The sequence below is a fragment of the Octodon degus genome, unplaced genomic scaffold (assembly GCF_000260255.1).
Source record: "Octodon degus isolate 3935 unplaced genomic scaffold, OctDeg1.0 scaffold00015, whole genome shotgun sequence".
Classification (NCBI taxonomy): Eukaryota; Metazoa; Chordata; class Mammalia; order Rodentia; family Octodontidae; genus Octodon; species Octodon degus.
In genome coordinates this window covers 15,057,451-15,070,260 of record NW_004524591.1, presented here as the reverse complement: position 1 = coordinate 15,070,260, position 12,810 = coordinate 15,057,451, and the positions used below count along the sequence as shown (strand labels likewise).

Genomic DNA, 12,810 nt, shown 5'->3' with positions numbered 1-12,810 from the left:
GCTGGGGAGATGGCTCAGTAGAATAAGCGCTTCCCTGGCAATCACAAGGGTCTGAGTTCAATATCCTTGGTTCCGAAAAAAAAAAAAAAAAAAAAAGTAAAATAAATCAACAATACATCCAAAAGATTAAATATCACGGCCAAGTGGAAGTTAACTCTGGATTGATAGGGTGGTTTATCATATTCAAGTCAATGTGATACATCATATTGACAAAATCAAAGGCAAAAACCATGTTCATCTCAATTTTCTGCAGAAAAAAAAATTTAACAATAGCAATTTTCCTTTTTACCTCATTCTGTTTCTTTTCTCTTTACTTGTTTTCTGTTTTCTTTTTTCCTTTGCTCTTTCTCTTTTTCTTGTTTGTTCTTTTCTGCTGCTTTCATCTATTTCTATTAATTTCTTTTACTCCAAATAGGATCTTCATCTCACTTCTCTCTCTCCTCCTTCTCATCTTCCATTCCTAATTTTTCAATTTTTTCTTCATTCATTCTCCTTTTCTCCACCTCCTATATCTTTACTGGTTTAACCATTAAGCTTTACTAATCTTTAGATAGTTGCGATTATTGATGAATTCTTTTCTATGGCTAAAGGAGGTATAAAAAATAAAGGAAGTATAATTGGCACATTTAGTAGATATTTATTGTATGTTAATATTTGGTTTATCTTAGTGTTTATATTATAATTACATATCTCTATTCTGTAGTTAAGAGTGGTATATTATCAGTTCTTATGACATGTCAATATCCAGTTTGAATTTGAAGCTATTATTGTTACAGATTTAATTGCTATTGCTGGATTTGGGGACATAGTTGTTATTACTTATAGGTATTCTCCACATGCAGTTAACTCCTGGAGAACTGGTTGCCAGTTCAGTTATACTGTATGCTCCCCTCCCAAATTAATGGAGGCTGTTGAATCTTGGGACAGAGGCAAAGGTCTTTCATTGGCCATGCTGGGTACACCCCTGAGAAACAGACACAAACTAAAGAGATTGCCTTACTAGCAACAGGCACTCTATTATAAATCATGGCACAAAACAAAACAAGGAAATACAAACATGAGAAGACTGGGCAACTTCCCCAAAGCTGATTCAAGGGGCACTGAGAGAGAGGGAATCAAGAGCCACACAAGTTATTCAGAAGTATAGCAAAAGATGTTAAAAAGAAAATGTAAAGGGCCAGGGAGACAGCTCAGTAGAATAAGCGCTTCCCTGGCAAGCGCAAGGGCTTGAGTTCAATCTCCGGTTCTGAAAAAAAAAGAAAAGAAAGAAAGAAAGAAAGAAAGAAAGAAAGAAAGAAAGAAAGAAAGAAAGAAAGAAAGAAAAGAAAAGAAAAGAAAAGAAAAGAAAAGAAAAGAAAAGAAAAGAAAAGAAAAGAAAAGAAAAGAAAAGAAATCAACAGGAAGATAACTTGGTGGTCTAAGCACCTGCCTGGTAAGTGCAAGGACCCAGGCTCAATCCCCAGTACCACATCTCATACTGGGCCTGCACCAAGACATCCACCAAAACCAGGCGAAGTAGCACATGTCTGTAATACCAGCACTGGGGAGGCTGAGACAGGAGGATCTTTATGAGTCTGAGCTGTGTGGTGAGACCATGTACTAAATAAATAAATACATTTTAGGGGCAGCCAAATAGCTCAGCAGATTGAAGCACCTACAAGCAGGTGCAGGGGCTAGGGATTCAACCCCCGGGCCTGCTGTGCCAGGTGCGCTGAGGTGGCAATTGAGACTGGGTGTGGTGGCACATGCCTGTAATCCCAACTCTTGGGTGGCTGTAAACAGGCAGATTACCACAAGTTCAATCTAGTAGTGAGACTCTGAACACCCTGTAGACCCTTCCCTAAAATACAAAAATAAATATTTTTTTTAAAAAAAGAAAATGTATCAATGAGGTACTTGCCAAGCTCTATGAAAATATAATTGATCAATAACATAATAAACAAAATGTTCAGTAAGTTGACAGAAGACACTAATGAAAATCTAGATGAGCTAAAATCCAGGAGAGAAATGCTTACTATTGAAAGTATGAGCAGCAGAAGCAACCAGTGTGAGCAGAGTGTCAGAGCTAGAGGACAGGAGGCTTTCAGAGACCACTTATCCAGAGATACCTTAAAAACAAGAGAATGTGAAAAATGAATCCAACCACTGCTAAATGATGCAAAGAAGAATGATCTAAGATTAATTTCAATCAATTAAATATCAGAAGAGAACACAAATGAGATACAAAGTTCTGCTTGCAGAAATAATAGCAAACTTTCCAAATATAGGGAAAGAATTAAACACATAGATAAATGAGATGTAGAATCCAAAACAGGCATCCAAAAGGACTTTTCCACAATACCTCATAGTCAAAAATCTCAGAAGTCCAACACAAGGACTAAGCCTTAAACACTTTTGAATAAAAGCAATGAATCATTGCTCTGCAGACTAAAGCACCTCCTTAGGCAGAGCGCTGCAGCCAGGCTTACTATGCTGCCCCACCCCCGGGGTGCCCTGAGACAGCGATTGAGACTGGGTGTGGTGGCGCACACCTGTAATCCCAGCGCTTAGGAGGCTGAAAACAGGAGAATCACTACAAGTCCGATCTACGTAGTGAGACCCTGTTGATCCTGTAGACCCTGTCCTAAAAACTTAAAAAGAAAGAAAAAAGCAATGAATTGCTTATGAAGGAAAATCTAGAACCACAGCAAATTTATAAATAGTTCCCCAATTTATAGACTGCATTTCACTTTGTTACCTTTGATGCACAGAAGCTTTTTAGTTTGGTATAGTCCTATTTGTTTACTTTTGTTTTTTGTGACCTGAGTTTTGGTATGACAGCCAAAAAGTTATTGTTAATCTCAACTGTTCAGTAGTTTTTTCCAGTGCTCTCTTCTGATTTTACATTTGGTCTTCTATATTTTAAATTAGTTTCTTTGCATGATATAAATTAGTCCACTTTCATTCTTTTGCATGTGAAAATTTTTTCTTACCAATATTTATTTTGATTTATTTAATTTGATTTTCTGTGGCCCTAGGGATTAAACCCAGGATCTGTGCACTGAGCTACAACCCCTATCTTTCCTTTATTTATTTTTTTTTTTTAATTTTCAAACACAGGTTGTTTTAAATTGCCTGGCCAGGCCATGAATGTGTAATCCTTATGCACCAGTTTCCCAAGAAACTGGGATTACAGGCACATGCTAACAAATCCAGCTCCCAGCACTGTGCACTAAAATGATCATCTTTTCCTTGTTAAGTCCTTTTGACAGCATTGTCAAAATTTAGTAGCAACACACATTTAGGCTATTTCTGGGCTCTTTATTTTGTTCCACTGATCTACAAGTCTATTTTTATGTCAGTACCACACTGCTTTGATTCTGAATCTCTGTAATGTTAGCATTCAAAATTTATAAAGACTTTATAGCACACAATAGTGGAAAAACAACCAGTGAGCAAGGGCTGGCTCAGTGGACTAAAGCACCTATTTAGGCAGGCACAGCGACTGAGGTTTGATCCCCAGCATGCCATGCTGGCCCTGCATCAGAGGCATCCTGAAACAGTGACTGAAACTGGGCATGGAGGCACAGGCCTGTAATCCCAGCGCTTGAGAGGCTAAAAACAGGAGGACCACTATGAGCCCGATCTCGGTAGTGAGACCCTGTAGACTCTGTACTAGAACACATTTTTAAAAAATGAGCAAAATATCTGTATAGACATTGTTTCAAAGAAGACTCAAAAATAACCAACAAGAAAAAAAAAACTCAATGTCATTAATTTTCAGGTAATGCAATTCAAAATCATTATGAGATACCACCTTAAATCTCTTTTATCAAAAATGACAAGTGCTGTGTGGAGAGAGAGAACACATCTGACACTTTCAGTTAGAATGTAGATTGGTACAGCTATTGTGGAAAACCATAAAAGAGGTTTCTAAAGAAATTAAAAGTGGAACTACCCTATGATCCAGCAACCCCTCCTGTGGGCATACACTTCATGGAAATGAAATTGCCATCTCTTAAAAGCTTTCTGTACACTCATGCTCACTGCACTACCATTGATAATACCTAAGATAGGGTAAACCTAAGCATCAATGGAAAATGAATAAAGAAAGTAGGTGGATGGATGGATGGATAGATAGACAGACAGACAGACAGACAGACAGACAGACAGACAGACAGACAGACAGATTACTCAACCCTAAAAAACGAGATTTTGATATTTGCTACAACATGGATGTGCCTGGAGGAGATCATGCTAATTGAAATAAGCCAGAAACAGAAAAGAATTGCATTGTCTCACTTATATAAAAGACTTTAAGGGGCTAGGGAGATAGCTTAGCAGGGGCTGCGGAGCTAGCTCAGCAGTCTAAGCACTTGCCTGGCAAGCACAAGGACCCAGGTTTGATCCCTAGTACCACATACCATGCTGGCCCCAAAACCCTGGCATGGTGGTGCACAACTGTAATCCCAGCGCTGGGGAGACTGAGACAGGAGGATCACCATAGTCTGAACTGTATAGCAAGACCTTGCACCAAATAAATAAATATTTTTTAAAAAAAGATTTTAAAAAACCCTCACATGTCAATTAATGACAATATATTCTGAGAAATACATCATCAGGCCATTTTGTTATTGTAGAAATATCAGAGTGTACTTTCACAAACTAGTATGGCTACATCACTAGGCAATATAGTCTTATTCAGCCACCCTTTGATATGTATCCATGGTTGGCTGAACTATATTATACAGAGATAGAGAACAAGATATAGTTATGGAGTAAGAGTGAGGAGGAAATGGAGACTTAGGGCACAATATATAAAGTAGCAGGGAAGTAAGTAGGCTGGCCAAACATACAGCTGGGGGCTTACTAGCACAAAGGTTCATGTGTTAAAAATACTTTATCCTGGTCCGAGATGCGAAGGTGCTTAGCATGCGTGGGTGGAGTATTTTTGAAGACATCTGCACCTCCTGACTGGGAAAAGATGGTCAACGTTTTGAAAGGAGTGCTTATAGAATGTGATCCTGCCATGAAACAGTTTCAGCTGTACTAGGATGAATCTAATGCTCTAGGGAAAACATTCATCATTCAAGAGATTGATGACACTCACGTCTTTGTAATAGCAGAGTTGGTTAACGTCCTTCAGGAGCAAGTGGGTGAACTGAAGAATCAAAATGCTTTTTCTCTAACTCAGAAATGAAAATATTAGATATTGGATGCTTAGGACTTATAACAAACAAACATGAAAAACTATCTCTATTCAGTATCTTAATTTGACTATTTCAAGGATTTGTAAGAGCATGTTGTGGGAAAGACTGAGACGTGTTCAGACAGAGCCCTGAACTGATTTTGTTGTTTAAAAACAAAAGTTTGGATTCAGCTGTAATTTGGTAATTTGGCTTTTATTTTATGAAAATATAAATGTTTCTCTTAAAAAAAAAAGCTTTAGCCTCAAATTGATATGTCAATAGTATTGATGATGGGGCTTTTGGAAGATAATTAAGATTAGATGAGGTCATGAGGCTGGACACCTCATGATAGTGTCAGTGGCTTCACAAAAAGAGCCTCATGTTGCAGAATGATCGGAGCCACAAGAAACACAGCGAGGCTGGATGAAATCAACCACAGGGTCTCAGATGCTGTACGATTCATGATAGATCTCTGAGGACGAAGTTCAGGGAAAACAAAGAAGAGGATATTCACCTGGCAGCAGCTATTGGGACAGAACAATCCCTGAGAAAACATTTATTTTCTCAGAACTGTCTTAAGAGACCAGAGGAGGAAATCTTGTATACCTTAAAGTTTTAGGATAACAGCAATAGGTGACTGATCAGGATCTCATGATTTAGAGGGCTTTTTATACATTGCCTTTGTCAATGATTGGTACTTTCTAAGCTCTAAATAAATATGTAATGCATGCTCATTTGGAGGCTCAGACAGACAAGACATCTGAGACCCCATGACCAATTTCATCTAGCCTTTTTGCTATTCTTCTTATGGCTCTAATTGTTCTACAACAGCCTTGAACTAGTACCCTTGTTCTGTCTCACTGCCATGGTTTTTTTGTTTGTTTGTTTAATGTATTTAGTACAGAGTCCACAGGGTCTCACTATACAGATTGGACTAGTAGTGATCCTCCTGTTTTCAGTCTCCCAAGCGCTGGGATTACAGGCCCATATCCCCATGCCCAGTCTCAGTCGCTGTCTCAGCATGCCTTGGGAGTGTGGCAGCACAGCACGCCCAGGGATCGACCCCTACTCACTGTGCCTGCCTAAGCAGGCGCTCTAGTCCGCTGAGCTATCTAGCCAGCCCTACACTGCCATGTGTTGACGTGGCAAGAAGGATCTAGAAAATGCCAGCTGTGATAGATTAACTAATGGGCAACTTATAACACCCAGCCTTGAGGATTGTTGAATAAAAAAAAAACTGGAAGGGAAGATGGGGTGCTATTGATTCTTCTGGAGAAGCTGGTTGTGCTGGTTTGCCTGATACGAACTCTGCTATTATCATCAGAGGAGCTGAAGTTCTCCCTGTTGCTGAGGTTGGCTACAGTCGTTTTTGGTGCAGCTCTGGTCCTTAACTGGATCATTACTTCCTTGCTCCAGGGCAAACCCCTTAGCCTGCTGGCACAGAGTCTTTATCCCTCTTCATCAACTTTCTAGCTTCTACCACTTTGGTTCTTCCCAGTGCAGATCCTTGATACAGACTTACATGACACATTGTCATGGGTGCTAGGCTTCCTGTTGGACTCATAGAGGACACTGTCATGGGCTCTAGGTCTTCAGCTGGACTCATGCAAGACAATGTTATGGGATCCAGGTCCTGAGCTTTGAATCTCTAGTGTGTGGACACATCTCTCACACTCTTTTAATTTGACTCCTTGGGTGAATATTATAAAATAATCCTATAAGTGATGTGTCCTATATTAAATCTTTTGCCTTATGAACACTAACTACATCAGCAGATACTGGTATCATATTAGACTTCCCCACCTCCAGAACTGGGAGCTTAATCCACATCCAGTCTGTGGAATTCAGTTATAGCAAAGCAAAAAGGACTAAGACAGCTACTGAAGGTCAAAACTGTAATATTAAAATATCATTTAACTCATTCACAGTTTCATTTTAAATCCAGCAGATTATGTGTATTTTAATTGCCTTTGTAATAGTTAAATATATACACTAGAACCAGCAGGGCCTGAAGTTTCAAAACTGAACAGTTTTACATCAGCAAAAGAAGTGAAATATTTTTGCCTCTTGAAATAAAAGGTTTTTTGTTTTTCTGTTTGTTTATTTTAAAGGAGCTGGGGAGATAGCTCAGTAGAATAAGCACTTGCCTGGCAAGTGCAAGGTCCTGAGTTCAATCTCCGGTACCAAAAAAAACCAATCTTCCAAGAAGTAGTGAGTTCCTCAAAATCTTATTTGTTTCCAAACAACACTTGTTGAAGGTCTCTAACACTTTTTAAAGAAGGTTGTAGACTATAACTTAAGTTTTACATATACTTTTATATTCTTTAAGTTGAAGCCAGCCAGATAGCTCAGGGGATTAAAGCGCCTTCTTAGGTTCAATCTCCAGAGTGCCATGCCAGCCCCACCCCAGGGGCACGCTGAGACAAGATGGAGACTGGGCATGGTGGTGTATCCCCTGCACTTGGGAGACTGAAAACAGGAGAATCACTATGAGTCTGATCTACGTAGTGAGACCCTGTAGCCCTTGTACCAAATATATAAAAAAATAAATTAAACTAAATAAATTGAAAGGTCTAGTCACACTTTGGAATTTTTGTAAACCCAGATACAGTATTCTAGGGAATTATTTTTCATTCACCAAATTTCATCTTTCCTGCTTGAAAGATTGCTAGGAAAATGAGGAACAGAAAAGGAAATTTAAAATGCCCTAAGTAGAAAACAAGATGATGTAATGTTACTGAAACCATTGGCTACAATCTACCTAAGAAATCAGTAGCTTGGAGCATCCATGGGTAGAAGGCCAGCTGATCTCGGTACAGGCCACCTATACATCACCTGCTAGCTGAGGTGAATGATTGAAATTACAGATGCTAACAATAATGTGTGTTAAATGCATAGATCCAATCATGATGTTCCTCAGAATCCTTCAGATAATGTATTTCTAAGAAGAACAATTATTTAACAAAGATCTGACAATACATTTTTGGCTGCAAATTTTATTTGAAAAAAATATAAACGGTGAAAATACCCTTTTCTGGCCTTTACACTCCTGTGAACAAAAATAAAATTTCAAATCAGCTACAACCTGGAGGTTATCACCATACATACTGGTCATTCCACCTGAGGCTGGCACAACCGCCCCAAGGTCACCACAAAGACGGCCAAGATGCATCTTCATCGCATGCCTCTGGTTAAGCCTACTAGGCTGGGTTATTTCCTCCAAGGCTGACTCAAGCCAGGAGGAAACGGGACTGAGATGTAATATAGAGAAAGGGTGGGGCTGGAAGACTGGGGACACGAAGTGGCCTGAGCTTATAGAAGAAATAATGGGAGATCCAAAACACAGAAGCCCCCAACACAAAGTTAGAACACACTTCTATCAGAATGGGAAGGTAAATGCGTCAGACAAAAGCCTCTCCGCAGCCAACAGAGTCTCCCTTTACAAGCTCGTGGGAGTGGCCACCGGCAAGTGGGGCTCGCGGCCCGACTCCACATTCACCGCTGTGCCCCTACCTGTGCACCTTTCTTACCCACATGTCTGTCAACACTCACCTGGGAGGCAGAGCACAGCTGAACAGCCACTGGTTGCTGAAAAGTTATAAAACTGACTAAATGGGCTGGAGAGATGGCTCAGTGGTCTAAAGCACCTACTTGAAACAAGCTTGTCAAAGCACAGGGACTGCGGTTCGATCCCCCAGCACCACATGCCAGCCAGCCCCGCCCCCTGGTGGGCTGAGCTGGCCACACACACTAAATAAATGTAATAAATAAATAATTAAAAAAAAAAACTGACTAAGTGGCTGAGGCATCTGTCGCCTCCCTTCTCAAAGGTGATCCTTCTCCCCCACCTTCTTTCTCCCTTCTTGCAGGCTGGGTCCTAGCCTCCTCGCCAAGAGTTCTCCTTCCCACATCTGTTCCTCCCCGGGGTTTGGGAGGCTCCTGTAGAGGCAGAAATGTGGTTCGGGGCCGGAGGAGTGAGTAAGGTTATGGACATCAGGGTAGGCCAATGGCAAGGAACCTTTTAGAGATTTCAAGGATAATAAAGTCTGCTGGGGCCACAGGTTCGCCACAACCCAGCTAGTCCTTTGTGGACAGGGCAGGTAAAAGACTACATCTTGGGCCAACGTGCCCGGTTGCCACTTCTGTTCCATAACTATTTCCAGGGAAAGAAGAGCAGAGGTGCCAAGAGGACGCTCGGAAGGGTGTGGTTACGAACTCCCCACCTTGGATCATCCCCAGAGCCTCTCTCCCTCGGATCTCAGAGTCCTTCCTCTGCCTAGACCTCCAGAAGGAACTCTCCACCGCTGCCACCGCCAGAGGGCGCAAGAGAGGAGGAGGGATGCCGGGACCCAGCGGCCAGGAAGCGGCAGAAGGCGGGGTCAGAGTCTGGGGTGGGCGTGGCCACAACAGGGGCGGGGCCGAGGACGGAAATCCAGTTTCATTTCCCTCCCTCACTTCCGGCCCCGCTTCCTATTTTTACCGCCCCTGGCTTTAGAGCCAGCCTCCTCCTTCGCGACTAGTGTGAACAGTGTGTCGCTCCTCTCCCTTCACGCGGACGCCCCCTCCACCTCGCCCAGGATGCATTACCTAGTGCCTGGGTCATGGTCGCCGTCACAGGCACCCTCGACCCCACCCCCCGCCTGCCCGCCTTCCCTCTTTCCCTCCCCCCAGCCGCTGCCCACACGCGCCCCGAGGCCGCAGGTGCGGACGCGGCGAGATTCCACGCGCGCAGGGACTGGCCGGCCGGGACAGCGGGGCAGGCGAGGCGAGACCGCAGGGCGTCCCCAGGCTGATGTCGCAGGTGCGTCCGAACTCCAGGCACCGCTCTGGGGCCCGCGGCGCCTCCTTGGCCGTGCCCCAAGCCGTGGGGAGGGTAATGGGATTCCCGCGGAATCAAGGCGTCCCGCGCGTGTTGCACCCCTGAGTCTGCACCTCTGTACGTAGGGATTCCTGTCGCATTCCGCGGAGCCCTTAGCCCGGCTTTTGAGTCTGTGGAACGCCCAGTCTTCCTGTTATCAGAAAGATCACCAACGGTGTTCATCGCTAGTTATAGTTAAATTTAAGGAAATAATTGAACTCCAGTCGGTGTCTAGGAAGCCAGCGGACTTGCAGGCTGTGTACTGTGTGGACTCGTAGAAACACTTTCCACTTAGTGGATTTGTTGTCGCTGAAACTCGTTTCCACGTTAAGTTGCCATTTATAACTGATTGGACATTAGAAGGTCCTCAGGCTTTCAGTGAGAAAGGAAACCTCAGACTTCTGTGCATCAGTGGATTGGCAATTTGGCCGTACAAGACTCACTTCCTACCTGCGCTGAGGCTAGGGCAGTGTGGTACTGACCCAGACAGACTCCTAAACAAAATTTGTCTTCTTTTCCAGATTGTACCATTATAGCCCAGAAACATGAAGGTAATAAACAGGCCCTACTGTTGCAGGGAGCTTGAAGGAGCTGACCTACTGTCAGACACGTTTTACTCTAATGAACTGCACACTCCACTGCTGACATCGACTCGCCCAACTGCCTCAGGGGACAGGTAAAACAAAAATCAAAGTCAAATTCAAAAAGATTCTAATACATTTTGCTTTCTGGGAGGAAAAAAAATATCCCGTTCTGGGGCTCTTTTATTTATCACTTCATGTAGAAGGCAAAGGTGATGGTCTATACTTACAGGGCCCACATCAGTTGGGAAGGTGCTGTGTACTATGAAAAGACAGCAGGTAAGTGGGCATGGACTCCCACATCTATAACCACAGCACTTGGCTGAGGCAGGAGGATAGACATGATGCTGAGAGTGGTGGTACACTCTGTAATACCAGCTGTTCAGGAGGCTGAAGCGAGAGGATCGCAAGTGAAGACCAGCACGAGCAACTTAGAGCTGAGAATGTAGCTCAGTGCTTCCTCAAGCCCTACTACTGTATACAAAAAAATAAGACATCATATTCTTCCACTGCATCTTAAACTCTAGAATTTAGAAATTTAGAATTCTGCTAACCAGCTATTTACTTTATAGTTTTGTGGTGGTTCTTTATCATTCCTCAAAACTCTTTGTGTACTCTTTTGTTCATAGTCACTCTTTAGCTTTTTGCCTTAGTCTCCTATAAGATAGTAATTACTTATTGTGATTATAATTGAACCTAAAATACCAAGTTTTTACTGTGTCAGAACTGTGAAAGGCTTTATATGCAGTAACTCTTAAATCCTCCTGACGGCAGTATAAATCCTGTTATCTCCATTTTACAGATGGAGCAATAGTGCAGATAAATATTTGCTGAGGTCTTAGTGTTATTTTCTTCAGTATTTCATTTACTTGAATTATTTTGAAGGATTTGGAGTATTTAATGAAAAAAAACAGCCTGTATAGTTCTTGTTTTGTGTTCTTAAATTTCAGTTAGCCAAATTTCTAAAGCATCAATTTTAGGAATTCACTTAACCTCAATTCCAAAATGGAACGTCACAATTCCACTGAGGTAGTTCATTCCATTTTGACATTCCTAATCGTTAAATGATTTTACTTCTAATGAGAATAGTAATTTCTACCTATTGATTCTGATTGTTCCCTCTGAAGCCATTTAAAATAACAATTCAGCATCTCCAGGCTAGTAGCCATTCAAGAGTTGGAAGATTCTTTGGGCTTCTAAGGCTGTCTTTGCCAGACTCAGCACTGATTCTCCCAGACTTTGCTCTTCCTTCTTCCATGTAGGCTTTCACCATCTTGGGCATCTGTCATAGATCTATGCCAGTTTAGAAAGGTGTTCTTTATGTTGATGAGAAAAGTACCTTTTCATTAATTGTAAAACTAATAGTTTTCTTTTTAAATAATTTAGAAACTCTGGAAGGCTGAGGCAGGAGGATTGCAATTTTGACACCAGCCTGACAGTTTAGACGCATAACAAGACCCTGTGTCAGGATAAAAAATAAGAAGGCCTGGGGATGTGCCTTAGTGCAAAGACCCTGGGTTTGCTGAGCATGTAGGCGCGTGCCTATAATCCTAGCACTTGAGAGAGTAAGGCAGGAGATTGTTGTGGGTTCGAGACCAGCCTGGGCTACAAAGCAAGCTGAAGGTCATTCTGAACTGCAGAGCAAGACCCTGTCTCAAAAAAAACTCTGGGTTCAATCTCCAGTACTGCGAATAAATAACCATAAAATTCTATGCAGAAAACAAAATTTTCATTGTTCCAACAGAAAAAAAAAAATTATTCAATTAAAGCACAAGAAAGAAAACCGCCATATTTATTTTATTCAGGAATAATTAATCACTGTTAATGTCTCAGCTTGTGTCCTATTTTTTAAAGTGTGAATATCATAATCAGCAAAAGTTTTTGCAAACTGACATTTTTAGTTAATGGAAAGAAGTACATTTACATTTAGAAAAGAAAACACTCAAGTCACTTAGCCCTTTGCTGCTCCTATTGTTCCACTATAACTTGATTGAGCAAGCTCATGCTTTTTCATCTGTGGGGGCCATCAAATAGGCAGTTTCCCTTGAGTCAGAGGAAACAGTGGTGACAGACCTCCAGAATGTGTGCCACAGCAGACTGTATCATTGAAAGCTCTGAATAGTTCACCATCACAGTGTAGATCATGTATGATTGTCTTGTCACCAGTTCAGACTTAGGAGCTTCTCTTGAGAATGGGGAGCCC

At 41.9% G+C, this 12,810-nt stretch overlaps 1 protein-coding gene and 1 pseudogene across 1 annotated transcript in view; both read left to right on the top strand.

The window, feature by feature from the left end:
• The first annotated feature begins 4,906 nt into the window (after positions 1-4,906).
• Positions 4,907-5,179, top strand: LOC101574314 (annotated as a pseudogene).
• Positions 5,180-9,652: 4,473 nt separating this feature from the next.
• CUNH7orf31 (chromosome unknown C7orf31 homolog) overlaps positions 9,653-12,810 on the top strand; it is a 33,030-nt gene continuing 29,872 nt past the window's right edge. Inside the window, exons 1-2 of the mRNA XM_004626476.2 lie at positions 9,653-9,969; positions 10,548-10,702. Coding sequence (XP_004626533.1) covers positions 10,572-10,702 — 131 coding nt within the window. The 5' untranslated portion in view covers positions 9,653-9,969; positions 10,548-10,571. The remainder of the gene's footprint in view (positions 9,970-10,547; positions 10,703-12,810) is intronic.